General features: G+C 42.1%; 1 protein-coding gene across 1 annotated transcript in view; it reads left to right on the top strand.

The window, feature by feature from the left end:
• The window catches only part of COL4A6 (collagen type IV alpha 6 chain), a 280,716-nt gene that overhangs the window by 195,949 nt on the left and 64,689 nt on the right, over positions 1-20,078 (top strand). Inside the window, exons 4-5 of the mRNA XM_012750455.3 lie at positions 18,324-18,458; positions 19,654-19,698. Of these exons, the coding sequence (XP_012605909.2) occupies positions 18,324-18,458; positions 19,654-19,698 (180 nt within the window). The remainder of the gene's footprint in view (positions 1-18,323; positions 18,459-19,653; positions 19,699-20,078) is intronic.

Below are 20,078 nucleotides of genomic sequence, written 5' to 3'. Positions count from 1 at the left end.
TATGAAATTCCAGAGACCTTCTTACTCTATCTTTCATAAGTTAGTTTAATTGCAGGGGGAATTGAAAACATTAGCATGGTTCAAAAGTCAAAACTGTACACTAGTTAGTAATCTGTTTTTCCTTTCCCCCTTTCTTTTCTCCAACATTTAATTTGAAGTAAAATGGATAATCTATTTTAAAATGAGAATCATATGGCATTTTTATGAGAAAATTGCATGGATAGCAATTTCCAAAGCATTCGGAAGTACTTTGCAGTACTTTCAATTCGGTTTAACCAATATTAAGTGAGCACACACTTTGGCCAAGCACAGTAGTGGAAAGAAAGGTGAACCAGAAAAAGGCCCATCTTTAGGTGCTTCAAGCCTAATTTGGGATATAGGCCCTTAGAAATATTAATGGAAATCTAGTCCAAGGTACATTCTGGATATAATAATAGAAATGTTGAAATTTTATATGTAAAATTACCACTCACAATAACAACACAGAAAAGAAAAACCTGTAACATGTCTTCTTTTTGTTAGTGATTAACCTAACAAAAAGTATACTGGACATTTTACAGATAAAATTTTTAAATTCTACTAATAGACATAGAAAGATCTAAATAAATGGCAGAATACACCAGGTTAGTGGATGGGATGACTTATCATTGTAAAGATGTCAACTTTTCCCAAATTTATAAATGCAACGCCATTCCAATGAAAATACCAGCAGGATATTTTAAAGAACTTGAAAAAGTTATTCTAAAAAGTATATAGAAGAATAAATATCTATAAATATCTAGATTGATTTTAAAAAAGAACAGGTAGGAGATTTGCTCTTCTACTGTTTGAGACATGCTACAAAGCCATATTAAAATAATAACAGGCCTGGCATGGTAGCTCACGCCTACAATCCTAGCACTTTGGGAGGCCAAGGCAGGAGAATCTCTTGAGGCCAAGAGTTCAAGATCAGCCTGAGCAATATAGCAAGATGCTGTCTCTACAAAAAATTAAAAATTTAGCTGGGCATGGTGGCTCATGCCTGTAGTCCCAGCTACTTGGGAGGCTGAGGCAGTAGGATTACTTGAGCCCAGGAGTTTGAGGTTGCAGTGAGCTATGATCACGCCACTGCACTCGAGTCCCATCAACAGAGTGAGACCCTGTCCCAAAATAATAATGAGGAAGAGGAAGAGGAGGAGGAGGGGAAGGAAGGGGAGGAGGAGGAGGACTGGCACAGTAAAAGGCCAATAAACCAAAGGAATAGAGTATAGAGCTCAGAAACAGATGATGATAAGATAAATGCAATCCCACAGCAAGGGAAGTATGGATTATTTGGCATTAGAAAGGGTGGATCACATGTGACAGAGCTTCCCAACCAGTGTAGCACATTATAAGCCACATATGGATTATAAGTGTGCAGAGGCATTGATCTCCTTGACCCTTAAAATGTCCAAGAAGGACGTAAAGTGGCCAGAGCTCCCAAGCTGCTGGCTTCCACCTCTGGCTATGAGCAGCCCCTACCAGTTTACCACATTATGCTGAACATATACTATCATATTCTCTTGGTTCCATGACCTAAAAAAAATTAAGAAGCACTGCCATATGAAGAAAAATAAAGTTGGATACAAAGGTGACCTCTAGGTAGATTAAAAACCCTAATGTGAAAGGTAAAACTATAAATGTCAAAGAATTTCTTTATAATTTGAATAGTGTAGGACTTCTTAAATAAGACCCCAAACAACAAAACATATGGTGAAACAGTCATGAATTTTACTACATCAGTCTTGAGACTTTCAATTCAATGAACATCAGAGACAAAGTTCACAGACAGATGATAGACTGGGAGAAGATATTTGCAATGTTTGCAGTGTCTAAAGCTGACAAGGCATTGATATCTACAATATCCAAGGAACTCTGGTAAATTAATAAGAATAAGGCAGAAAACACAAATGTTAAAATGGTCAAAAAAAATAAATAAAATGGTCAGAGCAGCCGGGCGCGGTGGCTCACGCCTGTAATCCTAGCTCTCTGGGAGGCCGAGGCGGGCGGATTGCTCAAGGTCAGGAGTTCGAAACCAGCCTGAGCAAGAGCAAGACCCCGTCTCTACTATAAACAGAAAGAAATTAATTGGCCAACTAATATATATAGAAAAAATTAGCCGGGCATGGTGGTGCATGCCTGTAGTCCCAGCTACTTGGGAGGCTGAGGCAGCAGAATCGCTTGAGCCCAGGAGTTTGAGGTTGCTGTGAGCTAGGCTGACGCCACGGCACTCACTCTAGCCTGGGTAACAAAGTGAGACTCTGTCTAAAAAAAAAAAAAAAAAAAATGGTCAGAGCATATTCACAGAACAGACAACTCACAGAAGGCGAAACTGGATTGGCTAGCAAGCCTATGAAGAAAGACAGATCTTGCTAGTATCAGAAAAAATGAAAGTTAAAATAACAGTTGAGATATCAAATTATACTCATCAGATTGACAAAAATTAAAAAGTCAGATAACACCAAGTGTTTGTGAGCATGCGAGGGGGGTGGGGAGAATTTTCATGTATTGTTAGTGGGAGTGTAAACTGCTACAGCTCTTTGAAAAGCAACTCTGACAGCATTTACTGATGGTAACTAAGTATATTTTCTACAACCTAGCAACCTCACTCCTGGGTATATATCCTAGAGAACCTTTCCATGGTTCTAAAATGGAACATTTACAGGGATGTTTATAACAGAATCATTTGTGTAATGATTGGAGATTGGAGGCAAACTAAGTGTCCATCAGTGGGAGGATATACATATAAAGTGTGGTGAATGCATGCTATGGAATATTACACAAGGGTTAGAAACAATAAAGTACTAGTGAAAATAGCACTGTAGATCTTGAAGACAATCTTGTGAAAAAATAAATATAGGGTGTCCCAAAAGTCACCCTACATAGGGAAAATGGTGACTTTTGGGACACCCTGTCAAATGAGATCTATAACCCCAAGATAGCTATGTTAATTTAAACACACACACACACAATAACAACCTGATAGGTAGGTAGGTAGGTAGGTAGGTAGGTAGATAGATAGATATCCTAGTCTTATATCAAATACATTAGAGAACATACCTGACAGGGTACAAGAATGGGAGTGGGGATATGGATGGAGGAAAATAATAAAATAAAAGGAGGAGCATGACATGGACTAATCACTAATTCATTTTTCCATGAAATGAGGGATATGGTTAACTTGGCTCTCTATAGCTGAGTTTTGCCCCCCCCCTGAATTTTTTTCAGTGATATAGGAAGGGAAACATTAACACTAACCAGGGAGATCTGAGAAGTCTTATTTGGAAGAGGTCAGATTTGAGCTGAGCTTTGAAGGATGGATAGAGCCTTGGTAGAGATTTCTGGAAGAGAAGGGTAGTTTTTGCCAAGGAAACAACTTGGTTAGAAGCCAGGCAGTGGGATAGATTTAAGTATCAGCAGGTAGACTGTTATGTCTGGAGTCTAGGGCAGGTAGAGGTAGTGGAAAATAAGCTTGAAAAGATAGGTGGGAGCTTAATGGTGAAGGGCTTATGATGCCTGGTTAAGGAGTGTGGGTTTTATTTTAAAAGTAACAGGGAGTGATTTACAGTTTTGAGCAGGAAAGCAATAGGATCAGATCTAGGAAGATTACTGTCACAGAGTGTTAGATGGATTGCTGCAGTATTTGACTGGAAACAGAGAGAACTCCAGAGGTTGTTGTCCAGGTGAGAGCTAATGAAGGATTGTGTTAGGCTTTGGTTATTGGCCACTAAGGAGACCAGTAAGAGTGTCATGGATATGGACTTGGGAAATGGACAGGACCTGAGAAATAAATTAGAGTGGTGTATTGTCTTTATAGTGAAGGTGGTGAAAACTATAGGAGACGGATGTAATCACCATGAGAGAGGCAAGAGCTTTTGGGCAGAATGGAAGGGGCCAGTGAAGAGGGCTGTGAGGGGACCAAGGACTGAAGAGCTCTCAGTATAGTAGGGCCCATAGTATAGTACAGTGAAAGCCAAGGAGAGGGTTTCAGAAGGGAAAAGAGTATGCAGTAATGACAGATGCTATAGAGAAGGTCTATGGGATTAAAATTTAGTAGAGGTCACTGGTTACTTTCCAGAGTATACTCTCAAGAGAGAGGAATTGGTAGGCCCAGACTTCCAGGGGTTGGAGACAGTAGGAGGAGAGGAAGTGGAGTCAGTGAGTGTTGGCTAGTCTATCAAGAAGTTTGTTCTGAAAGGGTGATGGCCAGATGGGATGGTAGCTTGTGGGGAATAGGAATCAGGGGATCAGAGGAAGGGTTTTTGTTTGTTTTATTTTTTAGTATCAGGCAGACCAGAGCATGGTTCCAAAGACCAAACAATAGCAAGCAATTCAAAAGATAGAAGGGAGAGGAGGGATAGTTACCAGAGTAGGGTCCCAACGGCTAGGAGCCCTGGAGCAGCTACCTGGTAGTGCTCATTGAAAGCTAGTCTTGTTGTGACTTGATTTACACCTTTCCCTTAATTATGCTCCTTTGCTTTGCCTTTGGGAGATCTTCCTTCTCCTGGATAGACTTACTAGAGTTTCCCCCACCCCCATCACACCCCCTCACTTTTTTTTTCCTCCTGGGTTCCGGAGACTGGTTGAAACTGGGCTAACAAAGACACCTCTCTTTGTCAGTCAGCAAGTCAAGAGAAGTGATTAGCTGCTTGGCCAAAGGACCTGAAGCACTCAAACCTTGAAGGGGAAAGTACTTGAAGATTTGTTTTCCGCTCAGCTTTAGGGCACAATTGTTGCTACTCTTGGCTGTGGCCGGCTTCATTGGGGACTTTATCTCTACAGAATTCTCTGTGTTAACTTTTTCTGAAAGATTGCCAGCACCAGATCTAGAAGCTTTTAAAATCCTCCTAAAACCAGAGAATGAAAAAAGCAGTGATGGAGGGGGTGGATGTGGGAGCCATGGGGCCTCCTGCTAGGTTAACCATTCCAGGCCCCCTGGCCTGGCTAGCTCCTTTTCAGCTCTTTTCTCCCCCAGGTTTTAGGGTTTAGCCTGTTTTGCTTCTTTCTCCAGCTTCCACTCCCTCCTTCTCCAGTATCCCACCTGGGTTCCTCTTAGGATAGTTTCCTGATTTATACCTGGCTCTGCTTTCTTTACAAACCAGGTAATTGACTTGTAAATGGAAGTATTTTCATTGCTGCTAACTAACTAACTCTAAGAGAACAGTTGGGCAGAGTGAGAAATAACCAAAAGTAAATGACAGTATGGAAATGAGGGAGGTACAGAGGACAAAGAACGAATCATGAGTCATTGGTGACCTGTGAACATGTACATGGGCTTCCTTCTTCCTTCCCTATGAAGGCCATTGACTCTGACTTGGGAGTTAGCTCCATTATCTCCACATCAGCTAAAACCATCTCTCTTTGGGTTGAATACTAGACAAGGTCTTCAGTCTGGAGTGGATGGGGCATAACTTTGTTAACAGTTTGGTAGATTTTCTCTATGTATGGGTCCCCATGTGGTTATCTCGGGCTCCATATTTGTCTTGACAGAATTCACTCAAGTACTAAATGCTTATATATAATTTATGTCTATAAGTAGTTCAAATATCTCACTTTGAGCAAGGGCAAATTTTCTTATAAATCATTGTTTACCAGGAATTGCTAGCTCCTGTCCGGCTCCCTTTCCAGCTTGGAGCCCAAGATCAGCTATTTCTACAGTGCTCTTGCCATTCTCATATCAGAACTATCCCTCTCCCTCACCCTCATCCTCACCCCCAGTACTTCTGATGTATCTGCTAGTGTCCAACCCTGGAAAACTTCACCACCTGCTTTGCCTACTCCTGCTCCTGGGCTGCCAACTATTGTCTGAGGAAGTTTTCCCTACATAAACATGTTCTCGGTGTGAGTGGAGCGCTTGGTGCTGCTTGGCAGACCTTCATACTTTTCTAACAATTGACTTCCTGCCACATCTCTCCGGTATCTCTTCCCAGCCCTCCCCAGTCATCTTCAACCTCAACTACCTTCTCTCTCTACCTGTGACCTCACTTCCTACATTTGGTGGAGTTATATGACATTTTCGTGGGAATTTTGACCTAGAACTGATCCATCACTTTATAAAGGGTGTAGCTGAAAAGGCAATAGACGAGGGCTAAGAAGATATGAAAAAAAAAAAAAAGATATGTCACTGCTGCTCATAAGCTGTGTGGCCATGGATGAGTTAATTAATCTCTGGGCCTCAATTACTTTCTCTAGTACATTGAGAATAGTGTTATTTTGAGCATTACATGGAGTCATGGATGTGCACTTTGAAATCTGAAGCACTTCTCTGGTGCAAACTTGTAGCTCTAATGCTGATGCCACTAATAGCTCTGGAGCTTCTACTTTTCATCTGTACCGCAGCTGCACCACCTCTACTGTGCATCTTTTCTGTTTCATACAAAGCTTGATTTCATCTTAGCTTCCAACTCTCTATCATGTAAAAGGAAAGCAATATCAGAAAGGCGGAACCCTCACCCTCCAGATTCCTTTCCCATCTCCTTTTTGGCCAGTGTGTGTCTGTGTAGATGCCTTTACTTGTCCATAGGGACTACTGAATATGGTTGGGGGATCAGAGAAGGAGTGAGCTGGAAGTCATCCTGTCTTCTTAAACTCAAATCCATGACTGGCTGGGAGGTACGCCATAGGCTATATCAGAGTACCAGTGGGCCCAACCATTTTAGCAAACTCTTGTGCCTGTGGGCATGTGTATTTGAGTTGGAATATGTATCTCTTTATCTACTTGGGTGTGGATATGAGTGATCCTCTGGTTCTAAGTGAATAAATACAGGGGTGTAGGTTTATATAAGAATAGCACTGAGACTATGGGAGTACATTGCTTCTCTCCCTTCTTTGCTCTTCCCTTTCAGAGCTGCCTGAGTTATTTGGCAAGGGGGTGCTGACAGGGAATTTCTTCATTTTTTGTGAGGATTAATACTTTATTCCTTTTTATTTATTTATTTTTAATTTTTTTAATTTCAGAGTATTACAGGGGTACAACTGTTTTGGTTACATGAATTGCTTTTGTGCCATTTGAGTCAAAGTTATAAGTGTGCCCATCACCAAAATAGTGTGTGTTGTACCCATTAGGTATGAATTTACCCATCACCTCCTACCCCCTCCCACCCACCTGATTTCCACTGAGTTTTACTACCATATGTGCACTTGAGTGTTGATCCTACCTTTCTTTTTCTCCTTTTGTTTAAGGAGCAATAGTTGCTCCCTGTTACCTCTCATTCCCAAAACTTGATTATTTCTCACCAGTGAATCAGGGAAGCCAACATTGATCGAGAAGCAATCAGCTCACACTAGCTCAGTATCAGACCAAAGGTTGTGTAGTATATCAATGATGGGTAATTTATTATGTCAGAGAAAAATGCCGAATGTATCCCTTCTCTAATGGAATAGATATGCTACAGCAAAATTTGCTGTAAAGTGAATTTTTGGCAAGTCCTTTTTTACTTTGATTTCCATTATAAAACCATGGCTATGTTTTGCTAGAAAAACCAAAAGAAAAAGATTAGCTCCAAGTTGTAATTAAGCCATGTATTTTTAAATAAATGACATATTTTTTAATAATGTAGGTCTAATCATTTTAAAACTATAATGAGAATCCTGGGCTAGACAGTCAGTTTGCTCCCTCACCTTTCACAGCTTTAAATTCTGCTGCTGCTTTTATTCAATCTGTTTTCTGCTGAAACATCTTCCTTGTGAGCCTTTATTCATTTAAGAGCTTATTTCCTTATGAGCCCAGCAAAGGACAGTTTTTTTGACAATAGGAGTTTGGTTATTCGAGTTTGTCCCCCAGAAGCAAAGCTTTGTTAATGGAATAAACCCACAGCTCCTTTTCACAGGTATTATCTCAACTGATGCTCAAGGCAACCCAAGAAATAGGTATGACAAGTAATATCCCCATTCTGCTGATGAAAAAACGAAGGCCTAGAGATTAACTGGCTTTTTCAAGATTGTACAGCTAGAAAGAAGGATCAGGGACTTGAACCTTACTCTTATGATTCTGCTTCAAACAGGAGAATTTTCTGAGAGACAAAGGCAACATCAATCCAAATTTCCTGGAAAGCTTTTTTAAGAGGTCTGTGCCATCAAATCATTCTCAAGTTGCCCTTCTAAATTCTAAGAAGGAAAACAAAATTATGGCAAATTAAGTATTTCATTTTTTTCCCAACAGGTATATTAGTTTTAGGTTAAATTCATCCCTATCAGAGCTGTATTTATTTTCTCATGCAGTCTGCAAACTCAGTACACACTGGGGCTCTTTGCATAGCCTGAATTCCCATTCCAGGGGTCGTGGGGACTCATTCAATCATTTGTAATAGTTACAGACGTGCTCAGTAGTTCTGTTTTTATTTTTATGGCCAACTATTGATCATATTTACAGTTTTATTTGATTTTTGGCTCTTACAATTCCCATTATAATACCACAAAATGGAGGTTTGTTCTGGTTCCTGATATAGCTTTATGACCATGTTATAGAAAAAAGGGAGACCTAAATATTATATTCTTCCATGAACTTATTTGCCTCTATCTAGACATCTCTGCTTCATCCTATTTTAACAATTATCGACATTCCCTAGGGGCAAGGGAAAATATGACATGTTTAAAGATTGAATTCTCCAGTTTCTGCTCAGCATAATGATCATCAAATTAGTATAGTGTGCCTATACTCCTTCTGTCACTAAATTAATATGCTAGCACTGGGGACTCAGCACATCAGGATTTTTCTTCTGGAGCCTAGATAAGCTGTCCATTGCCCACTGACCAATTAAGGAGGCCACTTTAATTGTGAAACAAGAAGAAATCCCCCATCTTTTTATTCTAAGGAATGCAATTCCTTGAAGTACATTTTATGACTTAATTTGTTAATTACATTAGTAAATTTCTATTAAAGAGTACCTATTCCAATGAAAAGGTTGGGAAAATTGAGATTGATTGCTATAGTGTCAATGAAAATAGCAATATTTTCTGCCCAGAGGAGCTCTTACTGCTCCTTTTCAAGTGAGTTTGTGTTTATACATTCAGAGCATTATTCAATGCAGAGAAGCAGTGAAGCTTGGTGAAAGAAGCAGAGGCTTTGTAGTCACCAAAACAGGCTTCACAGTTGCTTGCTGTGTGATCTCAGGCAAGTTCCTTAATTTCTCTCTGTTTCAGTTTCCTCATCTGTAAAATGAGGCTAAGACCCACCTGTTGAGGCAGTTAGAGGATTAAAGGAGACGGCATTTTATAAATGCTTGGTAAAAGGAAGTTATTATGTTTCTGAGAAGAAATATGAGTAAACAGGTAGAAGGAGGGGATGCAAAGTATTGCCTAGCAAGAGTTAACTTTATCAGTCTGGGAGGTGTCTTTCCAAAAATTTCAACATGCTGACAGTAGCCAATGGAATGGGTGTATGTGTCTTTGAAAACAAAACATGTAGATGCATGTCTTCATGCCTGGGCTGGCTGCTGCAAACACTGATTGTAGCTGAAGAACTAGAAAAGAAATGTGGTTTTGAGTGTTGAGGGGGAGCTTCTGATGTTGATTCTTAGCTGTGGCAGACACTGAGAATTTGGGAGGTTCACCCTTTGCTAGACACTGATCGCTATGTATGTATAGCTATATGTAAATGAAATGGATCACTGTTCTTGCTGGCAAATTGTAGATGATACTAACATTATCAAGCTGATACAGAGCTTCCTGAACCAGAAAGTGGATCTGTATATCTACATAATATGAGTCTTTACCTGTCATATGCCAGACATATTTTTCAGCTACCAATGTTCTTTCTCCCTTATTTATTTCTGCAGACAAAACTAGTCCCTTAGTGCTATGACTCAGACAGTAGAGTAGAGGGCTCTATGGATGCCCATCTCTGTGCGAATGAAAGGAGCACAGAGTTAATTGGAAGGCTCTGTTACAAAACTCTACCACTAAGCAGCTCTGTGACATTAGCCAGCCCCATTGGCTTATTGCTTTGCAACTTGGTGCCATCAGCCTGCCTCACAGATGTATTGGAATGACCCAAAGGAATGGCGAAAGGGAAAGTGTTGTGAAGTTTCTTAAGTATTCTACTCTTGGGAGTGTTATTATTACTATCTTTCTTACTACATTTCATGGCTAGGGGAAAGACTCCCAGTTAGTTAGGCCAAAGTATGTTAAGTTCTTGCATCCCCCTCTGCCCTATGCCCCATACCTGAAATGGGAATTCCAGTTGTAAAGTAAGGACAAATTGTAAAATTCAAGCCACCTAGTCCCTACACTGGAGGTCAAGGATCTCTGTTCTCCCTTCTCCAAAGGCCACGAGGGGTTTCTCAGGTAGCTCCTAACTAATGAGACTTGGAAGTGGCCTTCCCAGGGATTCCCAAGTGCATATTTAATTCTCTATTTTCATTCATTCCACAGTTATGCTTTTTCCCACAATTATGTTTCAAGTGTCTACTGTGCACTAGACACTGCATCTCTGGTGGTGAAGAAAGCCAACCTCATTCCCTGCCCCCTCAAAGTTTCCATTCTAGTGGGAAAAACAGGCACTGAACATCTCCCTAGATATTCCCAGACATCTTAAACTCCATATGTCCAAAGGTAAACTCCTCGTCTTCCACCTAAGACTCTTCTTCCCCTAGGCTTCTTCATGTCAGTGGAGAGATCCACTCAATTGCCCAATCAAGAAACCCTGAAGTCACCCTTTGCACTGTCCTCTGTTTTACTCATTGATTCTAATCTAGCACTAAGTAATTATAATTTTTAGCCTCTGAAATATCTCAAATCTGTTTTTCCCTGTCTGCACTGCCATGAACTTAGTCCAGGTCACCATTATTTCTCTTTAGGAGGTTACAGCCTCCTCCCTGGGTTCCCTGGCTCTGGTCTTGCTGCCTCATCACTCCTGTCCTTTTTTGGGTGTCATAATGAGAAAGAAGGGGAGGTGCCTTGAACCATAGTGATAAAGGAATGCTGAAGGGCTTTCTGAAATTGTCAACCCCAAACCTGGACAATCATTTGTCAAATAACAGTATACCAATAACAACACATAACTTCGATTGCACATTTACTGTCTGTTTGACACAGTGCTAAATGATTGACAGCAGGGATTCTCCCAGTGTGTTTTTTGACCCTGTAGAGTCAGCACCACCTGGGAATTTTTTAGAAATGCAAATTCTTAGACCCAGCCAGACCTCCTGAATCCATAACTCTAGAGGTGGAAGCCAGTTATATGTGTGTTAACATCATCTACAGGTGATTCTGATGCATGCTAAAGAGGGAAAATCATGGTCTATAGGAATTATCTCATTTAATAATTACTCCATGAAATAAACACTATTATTATCCTCATTTGACATATGAGGAAATTGAGGCTGTCGTTTGTCCCAAAGTCCTACAGTGGTGAAGGGAATATAAATCCAGGACTTTTTTGACTCTGCATCCTGTTCTCTTAGCTACTACACCAGGCTGTCTCACTAAATTCTGAACCAAACTGTGAGCCAAACTAAAGTTTAAAACAAAACATATCTAATGAACCAGAATAAGCACCTCAGCACCCAGAAATTTTTGCAGGTCAGCCTCTGCCCTTTCTCGCCGATTCTCTGAGATCCCACCTCTGCTCCAGCCAGGTCCTTGGTTGCATAATTCACTAATTCCCACCAACATAATGTTCTGCAAATTTGGAATGCATTCCCTAACACTTTGTTAGCCTTTTCCTTACTCCTTTGCTACCCTGTAAACTCACGCATCTCTGAATTCTTCTTGTACTTATGATGTGTACAGTATAATTTGTGAAATTCATTACATACGGCTTTATCTCCAGTTGCTTCTCATGATGTGGCTTTATCTCCCCTAATAAACTTAAGTGTTCCTTGAGGCCATGGGTTATGCAGTATATTTCCTTTGTGTATTATCTTCTCATTCCTAACACATACATGTATACTTGCCTAGCACAAAATTTGGCACAAGATGAAAAGTCTTGAATTAGGTTGGTGATGGGCCATGCATCATCTATTTTCAAGGAATAGCAAAACAATAAGCTCCATGAATGCAGAAACTATGTCTTTACTCACCATCTTAACCCTAGTGCCTGGCACAGAGTAAGTGCTAAATAAATAATTTTTGAACAGACAGATACCAATCGGGATGGGAACCAAAGCCATTTCAGAGATCTTAGAGAACAGAGAATGCCCATAAACTATATCAGATGTAGACCATTTCTGTATTTAAAAGTTCTAAGTTATCATGATATTGTGTTTTTAAAAGCATAGAGTTTTTATTGTGTGAACTTGGGTAAGTCTCTTTCTCTTTCTAGGTTTCTGCATCCTGAACTGGATGATTTCTTGAATATTATGCAACTCTCTTTTCTGTAGTCTGTGATTAATTGTCTCTTGATTATACTCTATTGCAACTGTCTAGACATCCAAAGAAGATACTGCTATACCTGGGCCACTGGCTTCTAAGTGTGTATATTCATTCATTCATTCATTTCTTCATTCATTCATCAAACATTTACTGAGTGTCCATTGTGTACCAGGCACTATACTGAGCACAGGTGATTCAATGGATAGGAAGACATGAGCCCTGTCCTCAAGGAGCTCTGTCTTTTTACTGGGTAGGGACATATAAACAGGCATCCTGGCCCACACTGTGGGGAAGGGGTAATCATGAAAAGCTCCCTAGAGGAGCTGATATCTTGGTTGGAGCCTAAGGATACATAGGAACTAGCCAGGAGAGCAGAGGTAAATACAAAAGCACATACAAAGGTTCTGAGGCAGGATGCTACGAGAGAATAAAGCAAGATTGGAGGATAGCAGACCAATTGGGAGGCTGTGGCAATGCTCTAGGAAAAAGATGAGGAAGACCCCAACTAAGACTATAGAGAGAGAGATTAATGGACAGGTTTGAGTTATTATACATTTTGGAGGTAGAATTGACAGTCTGCTGATGGATTGGATGTTGGATATGAAGGAAAGGAGAGATCATGGAGGACCCCTGGGTTTTTGGCTTGATTGACTTTGTGGATGGTGCCATTTACTGAGATTAATTCCATTAACTCAGGAGAAAGGAGCTGGTTTGGGGAATGGGGTTGAGGAGAAGATGATGAGTTCAATTTTGGTCATGTTGAGTTTGAGTTAGAATATGCAGATGAAGAGGTCTCTTTTTTTTTTTTTTTTCTTTTTCTTTTTTTTTTCTTTTTTTTTTTTGAGACAGAGTCTCGCTTTGTTGCCTAGGCTAGAGTGAGTGCCGTGGCGTCAGCCTAGCTCACAGCAACCTCAAACTCCTGGGCTCAAGCGATCCTTCTGTCTCAGCCTCCCAAGTAGCTGGGACTACAGGCATGAGCTACCATGCCCGGCTAATTTTTTCTATATATATTAGTTGGCCAATTAATTTCTTTCTGTTTATAGTAGAGACGGGGTCTCGCTCTTGCTCAGGCTGGTTTCGAACTCCCGACCTCGAGCAATCCTCCCGCCTCGGCCTCCCAGAGAGCTAGGATTACAGGCGTGAGCCACCGCGCCCGGCCAGGAGAGGTCTCTTGATAAGCTATTAGCTATAAGGACCTGGCACACTCAGAAGAGAAATCTGGGATGGAGGTTCAAATTTGGGAGTCATTAGTGTGTAGATGACTTCCCTTAAGATGAACAAGACACTGAGGACCCAAGTACCCAGGAGAGCTAGAACACCAGTGCGAAGTAAGGTAGGAGATGCTCTCACAGATGTGGGTTGCCAGTATACGTGCTCATTCATTCCCAGTCACACATCTCTGCCCCAAAGAGGGTTGTTCAATGATGTCTGTGCATCTCTGACTGAAAATGAAGAAAAGAAGCATTAAGTACCCAATCGTAACTTCTCCATTTTATCATAAATGATACCTAAAAAAGAAAGGGAACTGATGCTTTCCTTCTATCTGCCAGATATTTTACATTCATTAACTCACTTAAATGTTCACAATAATCCTACACAAGAGCTATTGTTGTTCCTGAGCCCTTGAGACTCAGAATGGCCCAAGGCCACATAGCTATTAAATGGCAGTAAAGAGATTTGACTCCAGGTCTACAAAACAGCACCGAACCACCTCCTAGAATACAGCTGGGTCCTTAGGAAGGTTTTTGCACACCCTTCTCCCTTCCCTTGTTTCATAAATGTTATTTGCATCCCTTAGCTTAATGCTTTGCTCTCCCTTAAACTACAAATCCCCCTGGGAAAAGTAAAGCTCTAAATTGTTGTCAGTCATTTATGCCTCAGTGGGAATGAGTTTCAGATTCTTCCTTACAAACAAATTTTAATTTTATGGGAGAAGAACACTGGAACCTTAAGGGAGGGATAAAAAGGCAGAAAAGGGTTGAGTTATGAAGATTCAGCCCCCTCCATCCGTTTCACAGTCCTGCTATAGTCTGAGGCATGTGCTTTTCAGATTCTTAGATGCTATTTCCTCATATATCTACTACTTTATAGACAGACCTGTTTCTGGGACTGTTACCCTAGTTATCTGGATCTGATCAAAGGTGACCTTAAACTACACAATGACTCCAACCCACTGTAGTCACAGGAGGCAGCCAGCATGGGCTGTAGTTGTGGACCTGCAGTCCCTGGCCTTAGGCACAAGTCCTAACTCATTCCCTTGAGACTTAGACCCTGATGTGCATATTTAAAATCCTGAGCAGATGGAGGCAGGAGAGCTTGTTGGAAAGACTTGGAGGAGTTCCTTCTGCCCTGTCTGGGTCTGTTTGCCAAAATAAATGACATGTATCAGGGCAGGGCATTGGTCCAAGCCCATTGAAATTCTGCTAGCAGTCCAAACAGTGACGGTGTTTCAGATTGGTTCTGTGAAATGATCAGGGTTAGGAAGAGAGAAATGATGTGTGAGCATCTGGCTGCTGCAGCCTACTGATGAGGACAGTCCCCTGGGCAGGTCTGGGATGGTGGGGGGACCAGCCTCAAGGACCCCCTAGGACATCTGCCACTGGCAAACAGGGAAAGAGCCATGCACTGGCAGCAGGCAGTCTGGTTTGCATCCCATGCTGTTCCTACTAGCTGTGTGACCTAAACAAGTCCTTCCTCTTCTCTCGGCCTTTTTCCCCCCATGTATAAAATAAAGCCTGGATTGAATGGTCTCTAAGGGCCCTTCCTGCTCGAACATTCTGTGACTTCTGTGTGTGATTTCTTTTTCTCTGTAGTGGGAGAGGCCCACCCACCTACCTGCTTATCTGTAGCCTCTATGTTGTCACACTGACCTCTGCTGGCCATTATGAAAAGTGTCACTGATAGGGTCTTGCCGGTGGAGGGGGGGAAGCAGTTCATTATTGATATAGTATTAAGCTTCAGCAGTAACAGTGCGTACTGAGACAGAAACGCCATGCATGCAGCTATAAGCACAGAGTAAGTATATCTAAAGATGGCTGACAGAACAACCTCCAAACAAAATATATCTCCTTCATTTTTTTCTTGACCACCTTCATTTGTTCCTGGTACTCTGTGCCACTATATGAAAGGACCTCAGTGGGTGGCAAGGCCCCTTGCTTCGCATTCTATGGCTGCAGGCTCCAAAAGGGCCTGGCACCACACCGAGGAGGCAGGTCGTACCAGCAGTGCTTCAGAAGCCTCGAGACTCCCCACAGGCCCTTATTCTGGCCCTAAGTCAATCAGTCTGTGAGGTTTTGAGCTGGCCTGCTGATATGCCCACCAACCCAAGCACCTGGGGCCAGCCTAGAAGTACACCTTCCTCCAAGGGCTGCCTTTTCAAATGCCCCTTTGGAAAAAGAGTTGGAATTTTTTTTAAAAAAATCCATGAGTTCTTTAGGAGGCCCACTTTCAGTTCTCTGCCTGGGAACAGAGGAGTCAGCAAATTCAACATGCCCACCCAGCCAAGAGAAAGGATGCAGGATATGCAACCCTGCCTTTCTGGGTAGAATCCGAGTTCCTATTAAGTACAGCCAGAGAATTGCCTCCCTCCTAAGTCTCCTTTCTTACCGTTGCTGATGAGCATGTGCTCACAAAGGCAGGGGACCACAGGCAGAGTGTGCCAGCCCATGTGCCCATGGTAGGCATTGTTCAGGCTTCTCTCTAGTGGTGTGAGTAGGTTGAGAATTGGGCCACATCACAACCTACGCCCTCAGTAGCTGTTCAGTGGTTTATCATGCTCTTCCCCTCCCCTCCCTCGATGAGGGGAAACTTTTGGCACGGCTCAGATTTGGGTCAAGTATTCAGTGCCCTGGCTGGATCCTCTCTGCTAGTAATAACATGGCCTCAGCAAGGCCATCCTGTCCCCCATCCTCCCACCATGAAATCCCCTCCTCCCCAACAGCTGGTTCTTATCTGCCTCCCTTGTTCCAGCCTCAGGCAGGCTGTGCTGGCTGCACGCTGACACACACATGTTCTCCTGAATGCTCCTTGATGACTTTCAGCCCTGACAGACTGCTTTCTTAGCCCTCCCTTGTTCCCAAGCCTCTGAGGGTTCCCTGTGTCTTTCCACATCAAGTCTTCAACTTCCCTGCCATGCCTTCCAGGCCCGCTTCAGCTGGGGCCCACTCTGCCTTTCCAGTGTGGCCTATGACTCCCCAGCCATGGGCAAAATGTGAGCATTCCACAAACCCTCCGCGGCCAACCCTTCCTTTGTGTTCCCGCAGCACTTAGGCTCTGTTCCAAACTTGCACTGTTTGCTATGGTTTTGTATACATTAGTCTTCAAACCTAGGCCCACGTTTGCAACTTCCTCACTCATCCTCAACAGTATCCCAGCAGTGTTTTTTTTTAAGTATTGCTCTTTTTCTTTTTAGTTTCTTCATTCATATATATGCATATACACACACATACTATGTACACACACATACACATATATAAACACATATATATTGATTTTGTGAAAATTACAATAATAAGAAATAAAAGAATCATCGTAAACAAGATTCCAACAATGGGAAGGAGGAGCCTAAAAAATGAAAGCTCACTCCACCCTCATCATTCCCAGAAAGAAGTCTGTTAAACAGTTTGCAACCTGTCATTCTTTGTAGGCTGCATGTTGGATGTTGGGAAAGGTTGAGTGGTAGGTGGTGCCCCAGAAAATTGCATCTCCCTGGGAAGAGCGTCTTTTACTTCTTTGCAAGAGCCCTAGGTCCTCATGGGCCTGATTGACACTGGAAATTATACTCCAAAAGACCAGCACAGCTGGTGGCCACTTGCTTCTCTAGTACGTGACTCTGGCCACTGCATAAAGCATCTGTCCTGTTTTCAGCCTTTTAAAAAGTAAACTGTGAAAGTAAATAGTAAATGCCATGTTTAATGGGCTTTTTTCAGAGTTTTTTTTTTACAGATTTGTAGGAAATTGCGGACAGTCAGTAAAGGGGCCGAGAGGTGGAGATGAGAAGCATTTATGAAAATAGGCTTTCTACCTGATATAGTGGTGTGTTCTTTGAAAGGTAATGCACATTACTAATGGTTTTCATTTTTCTGCCAAGAAATTTCAGTCCCTACTGGGATTTGTTCTAAATGATAGACCAGCCTGCCTGTGTTGCACCCACTGGGGTTAATTCTCACTCTCAGTCCGCTTTAAAATGTCAGCCTGAACTCTCAGACTTAATTGTTACAGACATTTTATAACCAGGGCATTCAAAATCCTTAGTCTGTTCCCTCTTGCTATTATGATTGATACTTAATGGATATTCTCAGGCTCCTTGTACTTTATACACTGAACACTTTACAGATTGGCGGGGAGCAGGGGGAGGGTTAGGGAGAAAGAACAAATAAACATTTCGTGTGTGTGCAGGCATGTGCATGTATGTGTATGTGTGTATATTTTCCTTGTGTCAGTTGCCAGGTGCTGTGATGGGGGTCCTGGGATCTGCCAACAAAGATGAGCTCTGACAGGTTATTCAGCTCATCGGTTTCTGGGTTCTCTTCTCTCTGGCCCCCTGGGGCAGTGTTCTTTAGGCACAGCCATTTTTGGACTTCACTGCAAGCATGTGGTTGGCCATTTGGATGTGAGTTATAAAATGTCACAGTGCTCTCCAGCGTTCTGTTCTTTCACTATTTTGACAATCTGATGGATGGTCTGGTATTAAGTAGGAAAAGGACAATATTATCCAGCCTGAATAACTAATCTCCTAAGAAGTACAACGTTGAAGGATCTTGGTGCACATGAATCTTATTAAATGTGCTTATAAAATGTGTTCTATCCAAATAAGCTTAGCAGCCCCTAAAATAGCCTTTCCTCATCTGTGTCTGGAACTTTGGCTTGCCTCACAGATATCTAAGCCAAAATTATTTAGTGAAGCGATGACAGTGTTCTTTGTGCATGGGAAAATGGGAAATATTGATGTTAAGTCCTCTATTGACTAATTGCACTCCTTCTGTCCATCTTAGGGGCGACCTGGACCAATTGGGATTCAAGGTCCAGTGGGTCCTCAAGGATTTGCTGGCCCTACTGGTCTATCAGGCTTGAAAGGAGAAAGGGGCTCCCCAGGCCCACTGGGACCTTATGGACCAAAAGGAGATAAGGTAAGAGCACCAAAGCTTGATTTTCCTTTGATGCAGGGGGCCACAAGTATGAAAGTCAAAGGTTCTCCATGTCAGTTCTACTCATTTATGGAAATAATTCTATTCCTGAATACTTTGGTACTAGGCTACATTCTTTAATATGAGATGGGATGTGTAACAGGCTGCTGATGGATAAGCCTATTTCTGGAGAGACTCCCATGGCAAGCAAACCACAAAGTAAATTTATTAGCTACTTGCTAGACAAGTGGGATCACTGTGGTGAGAAGTCATGTAGGTTTGAACTGGGCATGGGTCAAAAGTCCAGTCAGCTGGGCAGTAAATATCAGGAATCTAAGCAAGAAGACTGGGAAGCAAGGGGTCAGGATGTTTGAAAGCAGTCCAGGCCACAAATACAGCGAAAGATCTACAAGAAAGGAGAATAATAATAGCATGATGGCTGGCTGAGTTCAGCAGCTCAGTTTATGTTCCCTGCCTCTTTTAATCACCTCGTATTCACCCCATTGGTGAGAGAGGGATTCCCACACTATGATTATGGGGATGACCCAAGACATAACACCCAGCACTGGATAGATAAGATTGACAGCAGTTTATTAGTCACATATACTCATAGCTCAGGGGAGGAGGATACTACATATCACATAGGGCCACTCAAAGGTAGCACTCAGGAACAGAGTAAACTAGAATAGTTTGTGGGAAGCAGACTTTGTAGTATCAAGAGGAGGCAGTGCCCCTGGCCCCTGAGGATGGATGTTTTTGGCTTGTTTGAATAATTCAGTAGGCCAGCAAGGAACTGAAACTGCTGTTCAGGAATAAGCAGAAACTGCACCTGGTCCATTTGATAAGGAGGTTGTTTGGCTAGGGGACCTTATTGAAGAAGCGTAATGGGGAGGGGAATTTGTGATTAGGTCATTTGAGGCCCTCTGGTTTTCCCCAGATGCCAAAGCAGCATATAATATTGAACCTTAATTTTTAAGACTTAAACTCTACTGCCTAAGTCAAAATATGTCCAAGACCTTATGTAGAAGTAAGTGGTCACTTGGAACTGGAGTAGGGATCAAGGCAAAACAATATGGGGAGGGAGGTACAAAACACTTCTTAAAAACTTAAGCCATTGACTCACATAAACAAACCTACCCAATCTAATGAACATCAGTTGGATTGTATCTTACATTCCTCTCCCTACTCCTTTTTTTAGGGTCCAATGGGAGTTCCTGGCTTTCTTGGCATCAATGGGATTCCGGTGAGTGTGCCTATCAGAAGCATTTTTAGTATCTTCCTCTAGGTTCTGTCTCACAGCTCAGGTACTCTGAACTTAGCAACATCCTGTTTCATGCGAGCATGCCCAGGGTCAAGTGTTGAGATATGTATGGTGAGGTTTCAAGGGTAGTGGTCACATACAACTACCCTTGGATTCTGGTATAGGTAGCCCTAAGTCAGATGATTGACAAGTAGAGGGACATATGCAGCCATCAGAAACCATCAGTATCTTAGCCAAAATGAGTTTGGTCTTGTGGGTTGAGGGGAGCTTTGATTGGAGGTGAGGAACTGGTTCTAAGGTGTAGAGACAGAGACACATTGGAGCATATGCATACTCATTATAGGAAAATTAAGAAGGTGCAT

This window comes from Microcebus murinus, chromosome X (assembly GCF_040939455.1).
Source record: "Microcebus murinus isolate Inina chromosome X, M.murinus_Inina_mat1.0, whole genome shotgun sequence".
Taxonomy (NCBI): Eukaryota; Metazoa; Chordata; class Mammalia; order Primates; family Cheirogaleidae; genus Microcebus; species Microcebus murinus.
The sequence above is the reverse complement of the archived record's forward strand: the minus strand, read 5'-3'. Positions and strand labels throughout refer to the sequence as shown.